General features: G+C 31.6%; 1 protein-coding gene across 1 annotated transcript in view; it reads left to right on the top strand.

Moving 5' to 3' along the window:
- The window catches only part of RanBPM (Ran-binding protein M), an 85,164-nt gene that overhangs the window by 41,858 nt on the left and 24,699 nt on the right, over positions 1-18,607 (top strand). Inside the window, exons 3-7 of the mRNA XM_067264421.1 lie at positions 2,611-2,663; positions 7,254-7,444; positions 9,383-9,484; positions 9,804-9,883; positions 17,413-17,525. Coding sequence (XP_067120522.1) covers positions 2,611-2,663; positions 7,254-7,444; positions 9,383-9,484; positions 9,804-9,883; positions 17,413-17,525 — 539 coding nt within the window. The remainder of the gene's footprint in view (positions 1-2,610; positions 2,664-7,253; positions 7,445-9,382; positions 9,485-9,803; positions 9,884-17,412; positions 17,526-18,607) is intronic.

Here is an 18,607-nt window from a genome sequence, read left to right as displayed (position 1 = left end):
CGAATCCACAAGTCTATAAATACTCCATAAAATTCATTGAAAATTTACAGTATCATCCATGAATTGATAGCGTTTTTTTGAAAATTTATTTCAAATACCCAAAATTTACCACAGGTTTGTTGATGACGCTAAGTGCTGATGACACTCGATCAAATTCTTATCTGATCCTAATCGGGGAGCCGGTCCGAATTGCATAATTGCAAGTTTTTGCTCTTCATATGTAAAAGTTTAGTCACTGCTGTATTTCGATTCTTACAGAATATCAATGTTTTTATTACTGAATCTGATTTAAAACTTCTATCGAGTGGTACAAAAAAATCCTTAGTTTTTGATTTGTTACTCCGAAATTCAGTTTGTTAGCTCTGCTGTAAATAACATACAGTATAACAAAGAAAAAAGTTATGACATCCAAGAAAAAATTACATAAATATTTTAATGCAACACATAAGGCATTAATTATTTTGGTTATTTATTCAATACAGGTACACTACAGTATTCCATACAACTACTGTATGATGTGTGTATAATATGGTATCTTCATGACATCCAAATTACATAATGTCCACATAATTTTCTGCAAAAAAAAAGTATATTAATGAAGCATGTCAGTCATAATCAAATTTTGTTGTAGTTCCTCTTAAATAATAACATCCTCACAAATTACTGATGAATACTCACGAACAGATTCTTTCTGTAAATGTAAAATAGAGAACCCGTTAGTATTTGTGAATTAATGTGCAAATTTGTATTGCACAAATCAAATTATGATTAAATTAGTTGGTGTTGGTGAGAGAAACTACTTAAAGGTGACTTCATGCATTTGATATTCGCCACTTGCACAATAACTGCTTTTTGCCAAATTTCTGTTTACATCATTGTTGTTGATTTTATTGAGAAGGTTGCACGGACTCTAAGTCTCTAATAAATTAATGACAGTTGATTACTTACACTCTATATACAGCGAATAAGAGCTAACAGGAAAGATGGTCGCAACTTTAAAGGCTGACAGACATGGCAAAAGTAACAGTTGTCATAAAACAATACATGGTGGAATGTAAAATGTGAACGTAGAAACACAGTAATTATGAAGAACGTGAAAAACAAAGTCGTAATCGTGGATATTTACCAGAAATAATGTTTCATATTTACAAGAATTGTTCAAATGAATGCAATACATACATCACAATGGCAACAGAATGACTGGCTACACTTTGGAAGATACTTCACACGTCACACATTTCTGCAGTAGCAGCCCTAATTCTGGCAACGAGGTCTTTGGGAGATTGGTGTCTCGTAAATGAGACTTTTCAGATGTCCCAGAGGAAGGAAGGTACGGGTAATGTACGAGGCCAAAGTTTGGGTCCTTCACATTCGATAAAAGTCGTTAAGCTTTGACGGCATTACCGTTTGCAGTTTCGTATGTGAAATGCATATCCTCCTCCTTAGCACTCGAATACTGTCGCGTGTCTGCGGCCGCGCAACTTCCGAACGACTATGCGTGAAATGCGACCCTTCTCGCCGGCAAAGTGCCCTCTTGCGGCAAACCACTTGGCTTCCATTTGCCACGTTCTATCACCCATTAAAGTTGTGATTGTCTTTCCTGTTACACCCTGTATAATTAACACATACTAAAATTGTCAATTGGCTTCTAAGTAGTTCTCTGAGAGTAATTATGTAGGAAGTGATAAGGAAGTGAAAATTACTGGAGATTTTGTCAGCTTTCAAGACAAATGTCTAAGTAGGAGTATCTAATAATATCAAATAAAACATGGATTTATGTACAGAAAACTAGAGAGAACTAAAGGGTATATAAATATATGTCTTTGTACTTTCCAGAGAAATCATGACTGCAGAGTAATGTCTGTGGCCACACAGGTTTTTTTAACTTTTTAAAATGTACTTTTGATAACTTTAGACAAAGGAAAAGCTGTTTGAAGAGTTTATAATTGCAATTTAAAATTGACAGATAAATTATGTCTGCCTTCAAATTGATTTTTAAACATAGATATCCTGTAGATAATTTACAAAGAATTATGGTAATTAAATTACATACAAAACCAAACCTGATAAACTTTACTAATTACATGATACAGATGGAATCTTATTGGGTTACCATATATCTAATTAATTAATAAGATACCGGAAATTTAGATTAGATATAGGTGAATAGGAGTAGAGATCTTAACAGCCATCTTGCGTTAAATTTAATAACTGAAAATAAATAAATTTAATTTAGAATATTCACAGAGAAAAGATTGGCCAGGAATTATTAAATTTAACACTAGAAGTAGGCAGTTAAGCTGCCTACTTCTAGTCCATGTTGTTTGATATCTTATTGAGCTATCATAAAGCTAATTAATTAATAAGAATCTGAATTTTCTCAACACACCATGCTCATTTATATTTTAAAAATGCGAAATAACCAACCAAATTAGATTAATACTTGAAATATATCTATTTAAATTTATGTAGAAAAAGGTTAATTTAAGTTATGGCGCATCACAATTTTTTTTTTATGCCTGCAGTGATAATGGATGCATTAAAATTGTAATTTATATTTAAATATAAATGAATGTGTTACGGCTCTCATAGCTTTGATATTTTTTCCAGTTACATGGGTGTCGGCCTTTCTGCTCAAGGTGTAAACATGAATAGATTACCCGGTATGTTCTCTCTCATATTAATTAGTTATTTAAATAATTTATAAATTCTTATTACTCAATTATTTAAATCATATTATGCAAATGAATATGATAATATTTTGCATAATATTTTAACATTGTAATCAAATATAGTAGAGCCTTGTTAACTTGGACTAATTGGGGAGACTTACTCCGAATTAGCAAGGTTTTTATTAAATGTGTATTGTAAGACCTGAAAAATATACTTTAAATAAAGTCAAATCTTATTGCGTGCTTTATCAAAACCACCATATTTGTTCATTTAAGCTTTTACAATGCAAAAGTAATAGCAGCATTGATCTTGTTATTTCCCACGTTTACTAATTTGGGCTTTAAAAGGAAGCCAAGTTTACCTTCCTGGCTGTTACGTATATAATGTAGGAAAGTATTGTAATCATGTCAATTTTTACCTTTTGCACTTTTTGTAAATCTGCATATTTTGAGATCCCCTGAACCCCAAGAAAGTAAAAAGGGAGAAAAGGTTCTGTTTGTTTTGTTCAATATCTCAGGATGTGGCAAAGTTTAAGAAATGATATTTGGCACGGTAGCTTGTATGTAAGGGTCAATGATGCTATTAAATTTTGGTGGTTAAAGGTCTAGGGCAGTGCTATTCAATCTGTGGGTCGCGTCCCCAAACGGGGTCGCCCCAAGGTAATTTTCCGCATCCCCAAACGGGGTCGCGGAAAATTACCTTGGGGCCATACTGTTAAAATGTTCAAATGCCATCGGTCTAGGGAACGGGAGATAGTGGGGAGTCGTGTATATCTTGAAGGTAGTTGGATTTAATGAAAATTTTACTCATTATTGGCATTTAGAGTCTTTTAAAAACTCATCTATGCCCTCAAATATAAGCCTATTACCTTTTTATAACAATAATATAAAAGTTATATTTTAATAACATTTTATAACAAATGACACCACACAATTATAACTTTTTTGCTGATATCTTTGTGTTTCTTCAACATAAAAATTCAGCACTCATCGAATTTTTGTTCCGATTTTTCCTCTTACTATACCTTGGCCATTTATTGTTGCACATGTCTAAGAGTAAGTTAATAATACGGTAGAGCGTCGGTTATCCAAATCAATTGGGGACTGGGGTTGTTCGGATAACCGATTATGTACGAAAAAATACATTATTAATATAGTATATTAGTATATCCCATGTTGAAATTTTTCTCCATTGCGTATCACTTCGCATTGAATTTTCATCGATATTAAACCTAATGAAAATTTTTATAATAATAATCGTGGCCATCGTATCGTTAAAAATTATTTCTTTATTTTGTACAAACAAAATAAATATATTGAAAAATATAAAAGGAAAAAGAAAATTATACTTTAGAAGTTAATCTAGTATCAAAAACGTTCGATTCGGCACGACACAGTCCGACTAGAGCGCTTTCGGTTAACCGACGTTTTGTTTGACCTCTTTCGGATAATCGACGCTCTACTGTAGTTAAAGCCCAGATTAGAATTAAAAAATTACACGATGCAAAATAGTAGTCCAAATTATCAAGGCATTACAGTATTTGCAAATTCAGTAATCCCTCGCTATATTATCACCAATACTAAATTTGTAATAGATTATACTTTATCACTTCATTAATTTTATCAATAATTTAAATAAAAATGTTTTCAATATGCAGGATCCTCCAAAAAGAATGCTACCATTTTAAATTATTGTAATTAAGTTAATTATTATCTGAGAATTTTGTAACGTGCATTAAAACATTGGAAAACCATCCAAGTTTCACATTTGCTCCTTTCTCTGTGCATGCGCCTCGTGTCACATAGAATGCATTCGATCGATACTCCAATTCCTCTTGTGCTTGCTACGGTGTATATGTAATCGGCAGTTACAATGTTATCGCTCCTACACGTTACTCGCGTTGCGATTTGCAAACTTCGGAATGCAAAACTGTCGAGGGGTTGCTTTTTTATTTATGGTACTTTCTAGAGGTGGTAGACGGAGACATTTGAACGTAGATGGGAAACGAAACTCGACAGTTACTCTTTCAACTAGTGTACAAAGCATACTTTTTGGATAATAATTAAAATAATTACAGTCATTTAAAATGGTAGAATTCATTTTGGAAGATCCTGTATACTGAAAGGTAGTTGTGTTGATAAAGTGTGTATTGCTTGGTAAATCTACTTTAGTTAAGCTGCTGGAGGTCATTTTAAGTAGTTTACACTTTTAAAGAGAAAAACTGACACTACTGTTGCTGCTTTGCCGTTCGTAAATGGTACTTCTTTTATATAAATTGAAATGTTTACTTGGAAGTGACACAAAATTATACGAAAGTCATAAAATCAGTAGTAGTCGATGATGTACGTATTCCTTGGTTTAAAAAATTTGCAAATATTTTGTCATCTGTGGAAGCCATCTTGAAGTTTGTCTTTGGTGCATTCAAGCTTCTTTGTACTAGCATCGTAAGTGGCTAACTTAAAGCGGAAGTTGCTAAACTATCATTTAACAAATCTGTTTTATGTGGCTTTACCAAGCAACACACCAGTAGTAAGCAATGTTGTATGTAATGCATACAAGTTTGTTATAGTATTTCATTATTTTTTTAGATATTTTACAGGAAAATTTGATTTATTATTAAATGTGAGAATTTGTTTCATTCTCGGTAGCTAAAAGTATAGTTTTTCACAAATATCAATGTAATATAACTATGTTGGATCCTTAGTAAGGGTCTAGAAGAACCACAGTTTGCAGTACTTTTGCAGAATGACCAGCATGCTGGTTAAACTGAAATATAAAATTAATCAGGTCGAACAAAACTAGTTATTAATTTAACGTTAAAGAAAACATTCTTCTGAGTACAATAAAATGATAACATTGTAATTTGACTTAAAATCAGGAAGAGCTTTTTCATTTATAAGACAATAAACGATGTCTTATTGACATTAGAAGTAGTAGTAGTTAGTCAGTGTGGGCTACACTGACCATCTACCTGGACCTTAAAAATAACACTTTCCTCTCAAATTTCACACAAAGCTGATGTTAATCCTGTAAGCTGAGATAATTTACAAGGAGTTTCTTAAATTTAATGTTTATTTTTGCATTTTCGAATCAAATAATAAAATACACATTTAAAAAAGCACTTTCGGAATTCCACGGGTATTTTACATCATTAGAAAGAAGACAAAATGAAGAAATTAAACATATAATTGTAGTTTTTGTTGTAAAGCTGACAGTTTTGCAGTTTTAGAATAAAAACTCATTCATTTGTACGTGGTGTAACTTGTTCGTTTTTTGTTTAATGCACCCTTTACAGAGGAATCTATAACCTCACTTAAAGCGGCATGCCAACGTTCCCCATGAATAAACCAGCATGCTGGTTTTTACCATATGGAAATATCTGATTTTCTGCTCTCCCCGGATAGAGTGGCATGACAGTCATTCTGCAAAAATACGGTATGGACAATGTCAAAGATGTTAGTCTTTCTATATATAAAATTATGTTTTCATTGCATATTTTAAATTTGATATATTAAATTTAGATGACTTTAATTGTTTTTTGGCCTATTTTCTATATCTAGGTCATTTAGATTATGTATTTGCACTCCACTAAAAAACGCTTAATTTTTTTGTAATAGCATTATTAATAATTATTGATAAAAGAATCACTCGAGAAACATATTTTCTTTGAATATTTATATAATTATTTAGAATTTATTCGTAAGAAATTTAAAAATATATATTTTTTATTCATCCGACATATGTACGTTATCTATTTGTACTGTGGTAACGAGTAGAAACTAACAACTTTGCATTTTTTTTCTACCATTTACATTTGTATATGTTTTTTCAAATAAAGGGTACATTTGTAAAGTCAAATGAGTTAAATAAAAATGACATTGTCGTCGTTCTTTATTTTGCCAGACAGTGCGACTGATTCGTTTACAACAAAATGTTAGCCATTTTGTTGTAAACGCTTCTATAATTGAAGTTCTATATGTTGCTAATATATTCTTATCCAAAATATTTTCCTTAGATTGCTTAATGTGGCCAGTTATTTGTATAATTTCGCTTTTTAATCCACAATTTATATTGCTGAGTAGATTTAGAAACATTGATACCACTAGACGTTATTTTCTTTGTGTCAACTAACTCTTTCCATTGCGAATTTCATTGGAGTTTTGTTTGAAGCGTTAACATCAAGCGCGTGCACCGAGTCGAATTTGTACTATGTGACTGACTCGTTAGTAATTCATTTAACTTGTTTGTTTTTATAATTGTACCCAAAATCTGGATGATTTGATACTTCAGAGGCTAAAACCAGTTTTAATACTTGTGACAAAACCAAAGTTCAGCTGCATTGCCAAACTTCAACTTGTGTTTGTTTAATTTTTGTTGGCAATTATTAATTTTTATATATTAATAAAACATTTGTGTGTTCTACACTGGTAATCCATTTTATTTCTTTCCATTTTTAGTAGTATTGTAAGTTATAATAAATTTATTTCTGCCAGTCGACTGTAACCATAATGCTATAATTCTGTTCATTAATTGATGGTAATTTTAAGTAATGAGAATAAAAATATCTTTTAATTTTACAGGATGGGATAAACATTCTTATGGCTATCATGGAGATGATGGACATAGTTTCTGTTCCAGCGGAACCGGCCAGCCGTACGGTCCCACGTTCACCACGGGTGACGTCATAGGCTGTGGGGTTAATTTAATAGATAACACTTGTTTCTACACAAAAAATGGACATAATCTTGGCATAGCATTTACGGATCTCCCTGTAAGTTTCTTCAATGTTTTGTCGAATGATAAACATACACTTAAATACTACTCTCTTGATAAATATTTATTAAATAAAATGCAAACTGTGAAAGCGTATTTAAGAATTTATAGGTTAACTAATATTTCTCTTATCGAAGCAACTGTTACATGTTTAATTTTAACTTTTAATGTGCCATATTAAATCGGTACTCTTGTATTGTCGATACCCGAGTATTGAATTAAATTTGCACTTTTAAGAATAGTATGATGTTAAAATAACAGTCCAAGATTTATTGGATAATATTTAAACATCCCATCACCAAATTTTAAAGAATTTCTAAGATGTATTCAAAAGATTTTGAGTATTTTAATCTCCAATAAGTCTTGAACTCCTTCAGTTATGTTACCAATTCACTACTCTTCTTACTTCAGAGTTGTACGATCTGCTTAAATGTTTACACTTTTAGTATTTTAATCTCGTATAAAAGTGAATATAATTCCCTACAGTTTTCTAAATCCCATTCTATACTATGTCTGTATATTAATTTATTTTATATACAGGGTCTTCCATAAAGAATCCTAGCTTTTTAAATTATGTTAATTATAACTGGAAAGTATTCAACATACGTCAGTCAGTAGAGAAACTATTAGTTTTGTCTGTCATCTGCATACAAACGTCTTGTTGTTTTCAGCCTCTATGAAGCACTGTAAATAAAATTGGTGACTCTGCAGGAGTTTTGTGTTCTGTAGTTCGCAAAGTTAGAATCATTTACACTGGATCATTTTGGAATCGTCATTCACAGATAATTTCAAGGTGATTCCAAACGTTCTTGTTTCGTAATGAGTGACTCCAACTTCGTGGCTACAGAACACAAAAGTCTCTTCTCTGTTGCAGAGTCGCCATTTTTGTTTAAGGCACTTCCTAGTGGCAGTAGATGACAAGACATTTGAATGCGGACAGGAGATGGCCATCTCGTACTTCTCGGATAATAATTAACAAAATTACAGTAATTTAAAATGGAAGTATTCATTTCGGAAGATCCTGTATATATTAAATAAAACATCATAAAGAAGTAATTTAATAATTTTGTAATAGATAGTTCAAAAATTGTAGCATTTTATATTGCTGACTGTTAACCTAGTCATACTCTTTATGAAATAACTCATCTGTAGTCGAATTGTGTATAAAGAAATGTAGTTAGAACAAATTACTACCAAATGTCTTACTTGTTTCAATCTATGATTATTTTATATTAGCTTCCATCGTTTGCTAGCTTGACAGTTGCGGCTTAATATAAATACAGAAAAACACAATTTGTGTAGTGTTATATTTGCGTTTTCTTGTCTTAAATGGATATTAAAACTGAAAAATTTCATGTGAATTTTAAAAAAGTACTTTTTGGCCAGTCTTTTCTTCCAGAAAATTTTAAAATTAAATTAATTAATTAATTAATTTATAATTATAACATTTAACATGGCAGCCTTCCTCCTGCCATATTGCTTAATAATTATTTAGCCTTGTGGTCCAATAAAGAATTTGGCTGTTTGTTTGGTATTTGAAATTTATTATCGGATTAGTTGTGTTTATTAAAGAACTTGCTTTATCAATTTCGAAAGCTAATGAAAACCAACAGCAAATTATTTAAATATCATAAATATTAATGAAATTGTTATTTTGAATTGCTTTTAGTATTGCAAATGGTTAAAATATTTAAGGTGGACCAGTCAATTTGTCAAAAGTGACAGAATTGTGAAGCCATTCTCTGCCGGTTTTAACCTGTCTTAAAATACGTCTCAGTTAAATGACTCTCAGACCAGCCTATATTTTCTTTGATTTTGTAGTTAAATCCAAAATGTTCATACAATTTTATTAATAGTTTTTATTATTTGGGATGTTTTATTGTCTTTTTATTTTATTTTTAATACTGTTATATTAATGCGAAACTTTTATTTGCAGCCAAATCTATATCCAACCGTAGGATTGCAGACACCCGGTGAAGTTGTGGATGCAAATTTCGGACAAGCTCCGTTTGTTTTTGACATTGAAGATATGATGAAAGTAAATAAGCAGTTTACATTTTTGCAAAATCTAAAGAATTATAATTACTTAAATTAAATTTTTATTACTCAATAAATTCTTAATAAGGTTGAAACTATTTAACTCGATCGCAGAAGAATTCGAAAAGATTCTAAGGATAAAGAAATTAGCATTATCATCTCTTCAGTTTTATTTATCTTATCTAAACATTTTTAATCTGTGTTTGTTATTAATATTGAATAAATTATTTACTAATAATAAGGTTTATAATTTAAAAATTAATAGACATAATTATTAATAATTACTAAACAAATTGATTTGTTAATGTTTTGTCTCTCAGGAATTAAGAATGCAAACCAGAATGACTATTGAAAAATTTCCAGTTAATGATAGACAAGGAGAATGGCAGACTCTTCACAGGTATCGTACAGTAGAATATGGATTTAATCGTGATTTATTATTATTATATACATCTTTCTCTAGGCTTCACACCTACATTAATTATTTAATTTGTGTTTTACTGCAGTGATTCTTAACTCTTTTGCTGTTTATACCTTCTTAATTTTTAAAATGAATTCTCATATTTCTGAATGAAAACTTTTCAATTTTTTGGGGAGTAAAGTTGTACCCCTAAATAATAAAGCTATGGATAGCTGCCATACTAAACATCAAACATATGTGATCAAAAAACAACAATTATACACAACAACCTTATCCCACAAAACACTCAAACTTATCAAACAACAAGTTGCTGATCAAATACATCAACAAACAGAAATATTTAACATTAATGAAGATCACATAACCTGTCAAGGTAATCCAGCAACAAGCACTGATTATAGCACACACAATTATTATCACTGATGATACTACAGGCATTTCCTCATTCACCACTGATAACGTAGACATATATTTAGTTAATACGCTCTTATTTATATATCAGGAAACACTCACTAAATATACAAGTACAGATCCCACACAAAGACCACAAATACCAAAAATCAACACGTCGAAGGAAGTAGGAAAAACACTAAATTATGTAAACACTCACTTACTACCACACTACATTCATTTAATCTCTACACTCTCAGACATTCATGCATTAGTTTATGCTGGGGCAGTCACAGTAGTGACACATCATGGACTGAAAATACAATCGCAGACAGATACACACAAAACACAGTTTTATCACAAGACTGCCTGGCAGAGAAGAATAGAAACACAAATAAATGACATTAGACAGCAATTAGGCAGGCTGACACAATACACAAAAACAACATAACACCAAAATTAAAGAAACAACTCAAAAACATTTTTAAGAAAATCAAAACACACACAAAACACGAATATCACAACACATGTTACAGAATACATTGATACACTAAAACAAAAACTCGCAGCTAAAGCACGTAGATTCAAATCATACATTCACTACGAAAACAACAAAATAAATTATTTACAAACAATGAAAAACTCTTTTACAGACAAATCAGTACTAAAACAAACACTGATGCACAGCACAGTGGCACACCAACAGAAGAACTCACAACTTATTGGTCTTCTCTGTGGTCCAGTGCTGTTACGCACAATGCTGATGCAGGCTGGATTGAGGAGAACAAAATCTTGCACAACATACCAACTATGTCCTGTGTTGAAATAAATGTACACGGCATCTGCTATGCTGTTAACAGAACACACAACTGGAAGATATCTGGTATAGACAAAATTCACAATTTCTGGTACAAAAGCTTACATCACTGCACCAGGAACTAGCTAAACACCTAACACACATTATCATCAATCCACAAGAAAGGCCAGAATTTTTTACTCATGGCATCATCTACATGAAACCTAAAAACAAAAATACCACAGACCCCACACAATACAGACCAATTACATGTCTTCCAACACTCTACAAATTATTGACATCCTGTATCGCAAACAAAATATACAAACAAATATACATAAGAATGTTATATTCTTCAACATTCTTATGGAACAACAAAAAGATTGCCATAGAAATCATGGGGGATGCAAAGAACAGTTACTCATAGATTCAGACATTCTACGGCAAGCACACAAACAACACAGAAACATACACGTGGCGTATATAGAGTACAGAAAAGCATTCGACAGTGTTCCACACAGTTGGCTGCTACATATTCTACACATGTACAAAATACATCTATCACTCATTGCTTCTTCCAAAACACTATGCAGCACTGCAGAACAATAATACATCTCAGGATTCATAACACTTCCATACGAACAAACCAAATATTCATTTTCAAGGAGACTTTTTGAGTCCTCTGGTTTTGCTTAACCCTGAATCCATTATCCAACATGTTAGACAACATGCAATCTGGTTACATGAAAAAACAACACAGTTTACACTGTCACATCTCATGTACATGGACGACATAAAACTTTATGCATCCACACAAAAACAACTTCATCAACTCCTACAAATCACACATTCATACACCAAGGACATACAAATGGAGTTTGGCCTAGATAAATACAAAACACTTCACATAGAAAAAGGAATTCTGAAGAAAGAAGGTTTTGCACTTGGAAATGGAGACATTATTGAATCCATGGAAGAGGGTGAGTTCTACAAGTATTTAGGATTCCAACAAGCCAAACTAACAGAACATAACACAAGTAAAGCAAATTAAAGAACACCAAAGTAGGTTATAAATGCAAAACACACAGTTAAATACATATGTCGTCCCAGTACTCTGTTATTCTTTCGGAGATAGACATTGGACTCGCACAGATCTTGAGCAACTCCAAAGGAAAACAAGAACAACACTTACTAAGCATAAACATCATCATCCTAAATCTGCCATAGAAAGATTAACCTTTCCATGTGGCCTGATTGACATAGTAAACCTTTGCTACAAACAAATACAGACACTGCGAGAGTTTTTCTACAAAAAACAAGAAACATCACTGTTACATAAAGCAGACTCAAATAACATGCCATTATACAATGCCATTAAATTTACACTCACAACATATGGACACAACACAACATATGAAAAGCATAGACACCATTAAGCAGTCGTGGGTTCAAAAGGTACTCCATGGCAGGCGTCCCTGTGACCTGGCCCAGGATTTTGTTGACAAAACTGCATCAAACAGCTGGTTAGATTGAGGATGCCTCTTTGGGAAGATGGAAGGATTCATGATTGCCATACAGGATCAGGTCATAAATACTGAAAGCTACAGAAAACACATACTCAAAGATACAACACTCACAAATGACACATGCAGAAAATGTCACATCATGCCGGAAACTATACAACACATCACTTCCAGTTGCAAGCTCTTGACACAGACAGATCATTTACATAGACATAATCAAGTAGCAAATATAATATACCAAGAGCTTGCAATCAAACACAAATTATTAGACATCCACGAATCATACTACAAATACATCCCACAGACAGTATTGGAAAACAACACGCACAAAATGTACTACAACAGAGCCATAATCACAGATAAAACAATTTGCCACAACTGACCAGACATCACACTCTCATTGACAAACACAATAAAATCATATACAGTATAGATATATCTGTTTCAAACACTCACAATGTACAAGACATAAACTGAAAAAATTAGCAAGTACACTGAACTTGCCCAGGAAATAAGGCATCTGTGGAGGATGGATAGGGTGCTTATTGTACCTGTTGTTCTCTCCTCTACAGGTGTCATACCACACATACTACACAAAAGCCTGGGAACATTACAATTGAATAGAAACACACATATCACACTACAGAAGGCCACTATATTGAATACATGCCATATTGTCAGGAAATTCCTGAATACAGACACACACACTGACATACTTATTTCATTTTTGTTTTGTTTTGGTTACTATGCCTTGACTCTGGTTTGGCATAGTACACTGCCACTGGTGTCAACTGAGTATAACTCACTAAACCCAATATAGTAATAATAATAATACTATCAATATCAATATCTAAAGATTGAAATTTCAAAGGTTATGGCACAAACCAGCAATTGCAATACTATAGTCATACATGGTACTGCAACTGATGCATTTGAAACATTGTCACATCGATGCAATGTCGGCACCCAGTGTGACAATGTACCAAAACTCCTCAGCACTTAGAAGATCTGAAAATTGGAAAAATCACCATCAGCCAACTACAAAAGGCCACACTTGGGTTTACACACACATTCTATGCCAATACATTACCCCTACTTAGATTCTTGGGAATAATCTGAGATGTAAAATGGCCAACACCGGTGATACAATCGATTGCTTAATAAATTCAACCAAAGAAAGAAAAGATTTTATTTTGTTTCTAGAAAAGATGTCAGTAGTAGTGGTATGGGAAGCTTTGATCACAAAATAAATTTCATGAGACATACTGATCACAAATTGAAATTAATTATTAAATGTTTTTATAAATTTAAATTAAAATAAAATTAATTTAACATATTTAGAAAACTTTTTAGTTTAATTCTTTAGTTTTTATAAAACATCCTGTAACAGTAAAGCAAAGTTTAATTAATATATTCTTTCTAATTATTAAATTTATTATTATAAAATTAATTTGCATTAATAATTTTTACAATTTGTTCTAATATAATAAGTAAATTATAACACGACAACTTTAAATAACATTTCAACAATAAGACAAAGTAAAATACAGAAATAGTTCAATATAATAATTATCTAAATTATATTTCTTACTTATTTATTAAATACCTATACAATGTATTCATTTTGAAAATATCTGTTTTTGTTTAATTAAGAGTTGTTCGTAAGATAGAATATCACAAAAAGAACATTTCTTTTAAAAATATTTGTGATAATAATAATTTTTTAAATATTATCCAATCTTAGACACCCAAGGAGTTCGATGTCTGAATAATTGTAGTTTCATTAAAAAAATAAAAATTTCTATCTGTCCGATTTTTGAGGATTTAGGTACCCCTAAGTTTTCAATGTCAAATGATGGAATTTTTATGTACATTATTGCATCGGTTAAGTTTAAAAAATTAAATTCAATATTTCCTCCTTGTAATAAATTATATTGTACTTCTTATATAAGTTAAATAAAATTTCATATACCTTACTATGACATTCCCAACTTCCAAAATTATGATTTTTATACGATAAATACATCTCTTGTAAGAAATTTCCAAATTTAACAGATTTTTTATCTCGTGGTGATAAATTATCAAAAGTAATGAATTGATTAACAGTAGTAAAATTTCCTGATGGCGAGTGGACGTACATTTATACATTAGTAGAATACAAATTATTAAAAAATTTAACAGAACAATGGTTGTAATGGTAAAAATGAATAACGAACCTACTGGAACTGGTATAATAAAGAGAAAACAACACCTTTCTTAAATTCCAGCAAAACTTTAACTATATAAGAACGTTTTCAACTGATTTCATCAGTCTTCTTCAGTTACTCGAACAAAAAACAAAAAGAAGAAAGAACCAAATTAAAATTTACAAAATCACGAGAATGGAAAGAATTCTCGTGATTGCACAGACTATGCAAAAACGATGTACCGATAAACGGTAAAAAATGCAAATTCTTGACAAAAAATGCAGATTCTTGACAAACTATATATAATATCACAATCTTACGTTATCCAATGAATGATTTCCAAGCAGACGATAGCCCATCTGCGTCCCTGTGGTTGATGCAATGGGATGTTAATTGTGCCCTATATATTTCTAATTTCTCCAAATGTCTAACGGCCTGTTTAGATCTAGTGGCTTTTATGATGGAAGCACTATCCCAGTGTACCGTGATCTCCTGTTGCTTAGCAAATGCTGCTAGGACTGTGCTGTCAACTGTCCTCTTAACTGATTGTTTATGCTCTTTTATTCTTTGCTGTAAACCACGCAAGGTGGCCCCAATGTACACTAGATCGGATTTAAAACGTTGGTCCCTGATTGGAATTGAGTACAATCAGGGACCAACGTTTTAAATCCGATCTAGTGTACATTGGGGCCACCTTGCGTGGTTTACAGCAAAGAATAAAAGAGCATAAACAATCAGTTAAGAGGACAGTTGACAGCACAGTCCTAGCAGCATTTGCTAAGCAACAGGAGATCACGGTACACTGGGATAGTGCTTCCATCATAAAAGCCACTAGATCTAAACAGGCCGTTAGACATTTGGAGAAATTAGAAATATATAGGGCACAATTAACATCCCATTGCATCAACCACAGGGACGCAGATGGGCTATCGTCTGCTTGGAAATCATTCATTGGATAACGTAAGATTGTGATATTATATATAGTTTGTCAAGAATCTGCATTTTTTGTCAAGAATTTGCATTTTTTACCGTTTATCGGTACATCGTTTTTGCATAGTCTGTGCAATCACGAGAATTCTTTCCATTCTCGTGATTTTGTAAATTTTAATTTGGTTCTTTCTTCTTTTTGTTTTTTGTTCGAGTAACTGAAGAAGACTGATGAAATCAGTTGAAAACGTTCTTATATAGTTAAAGTTTTGCTGGAATTTAAGAAAGGTGTTGTTTTCTCTTTGGTTGTAATGGTTGTTTTATAATCAATCACATTTTAGTTTTAGTTTGATGTATTTAACAATAAGTTAAATTACAATTCACTTTTTATATTAAAATAATAGTAATACAACGGTATATATATAATAAGCATTATTTTTTCCAATTGAATATGATAGATTTTGTAATAAATTCATTACATTTCTTTATCTTTCCAAAATTGTTTGTATGTCTTGCTACAAACCCTAAAAGTTTTCTAAATATGAAAACTGAATTGAACTAAAAAGTTTTCTAAAAATGTTAAAATAAAATTAATTTAATTTAAATTTATAAAAACATTTATTAATTAATTTCAATTTGTGATCAGTATGTCTCATGAAATTAATTTTGTGATCAAAGCTTCCCAAACCACTACTACTGATGTCTCAGAAATTTTACACCCCCCAAGAAAGTTTTCTGCATTCCCAGGAATGTGTGCACTCTTGGTTAAGAACCATTGTTTCACGGTATTTTAAAATGTTTTTAATGTTTATTAATACAATAAACAATCTGGTTTTATCACGTAAGAAAAAACAATATTATAATTAAATCTTTGTTCATTGTCAACATATTAAAAACTAACAGATTTATAATTGTTATTTTAGTACTGTTTGTTTAAACTTCTCGGTCAAAGATAATACTTCCTTGATCAAATCTTATAAGTGATATTAAAGAAAGTAAGCAATCAGTTCTTTTGTATTGTTTCTCTTTTGTCACAAGGTGTGTTTCGAGTTACTTGAATTCTTTATCACTTTAACTTAAACGAGAAAAATTTTTGTTTTAATTTATCTACTTGTTGCAGGGAGTGCTTTAGAGTTGAGTTTGAGATACAATATAATTTTTATTTTTCATCCGTATACATACTTGGTTACCCCAAGGGTGGATCACATAATAGCAAGACAGGTGCAATCAGATCTAACAGCCTTTTACTTCGTCGTCCTGACAAGGATAGAGATGCGTCGAGAATGAAATTTCATACTGCCTAATTGCAAGGTGACTTGCTGAGGCAAGAATGCATTCATAGCATTTCTTATGCTGACTAGCATAATGCTCTACGACAGTAGCTTCATTCGTGGTTACTTTGTGATTATCGAGCTGGACTGTCTGGAAAGTTAATTTTGGGTATATTCTTTATCTCTAAATGTTCACGATTTTATACCAAATAATATCTATTTTATGAATATCGACACAACATGCAAGAAAGATGTGCATAATCTATCTTATTAAATTCTCTTTCGTTTTCGATATTTCAACAGCTTTTTAATTTCAATGCCTGTATTCAGTAATAAGAGACAATTATTTCATATATTTTACAGTCGAGAGATAAGACACTGTATTTACTATAATTTCATGTTTTCTCCTTTGCAGGATTGTCCAGACGTATTTAGTACATCACGGTTATTGTTCAACGGCCGAAGCATTTTCACGAAGTACGGGACAGACTTTCGACGAAGATGTTTGTTCTATAAAAAATAGGCAAAGTAAGTAAAGAATTTTGCATAACAATATAATAGACTTGATATGACACTTTACGTACTTATTAATTTGTTCATTTTAAAATTATTCACTGTATAAATATCTTATAAGCGAAAGTAAATCTCTGATAATATTCATTTTTTTTTTTTAACATATTTATTTCATTTTAACTTAATTATTTATTATTGAAATAAGTTTTCTACTTGCACAGATTGTGTTTAATTATTCCATTCTTAAATCAAATCCTTATTTTATTTAATTTATTGTTTTTATATATTTATTATTATTGTTCTGTATTTTAGTATTTATTTTAATAGGATTTGTTTATTGTTTGTTGTATTGGCGATGGCAATAATTGTCTTGGTGACATCAGCTGTATAAAAGAAAAAAAAAGCAATAAATTAATGAATTTTGCTGAATATAACAATGGATTTTTTTCTCTTCTATTTTAATTCTCCTTTTTTATAAAAGGAGAATTAAAATGTTTATTTTAAAAAATAATTGCAGGTGTATCCCACTTAATGATGGAAATACAGCCCAAGAAATACATAGCTAAGCAAGTTTGTTAAGTGAATGCCATAAAATACACTTTTGTAGAATAACCTAGTACAGGTACTCCTCACTTTACAACCGAGTTCCATTCCGATGACTACGTCGTTAAGCAAATTGGTTGATAAGCGAGGAGCTTGCACCGGGAATATAGGATTGTTGTAAAATTATACAAATTATGCAACAAACTTCAAATTTATTTATAAAAAGACTATTATAGTATCCTATTAGCCTATTATAGTACTATAAGACCAGTGGCGTAGCGAACATAACTGGCGCTCGGGGCACAACACTTTATTGGCACCCTTCTCCCCCTCCAGAAACACATCTAGTTTGTCTTGGAGACTATTTGGGTGCCCCTCTGTGAGTGGTGCCCGGTGCATGATAAAATATAAGTCTAAGTCTAAGACCCCCTTGCACCCCCCTCGCTACACCACTATATAAGACAATTATAGTACGTGCAAGCCTATTATAGTACGTGTTGCCGCCTCAAGCGCCACCGTATTTTTTGTGAGAAGAAAAAATGATGATTTAAAAA

The sequence above is a fragment of the Centruroides vittatus genome, unplaced genomic scaffold, assembly GCF_030686945.1.
Source record: "Centruroides vittatus isolate TY-2023 unplaced genomic scaffold, ASM3068694v2 contig_1891, whole genome shotgun sequence".
NCBI lineage: Eukaryota > Metazoa > Arthropoda > Arachnida > Scorpiones > Buthidae > Centruroides > Centruroides vittatus.
Note: the sequence above shows the minus strand (reverse complement) of the source record. Positions and strands in the feature narration are given on the sequence as shown.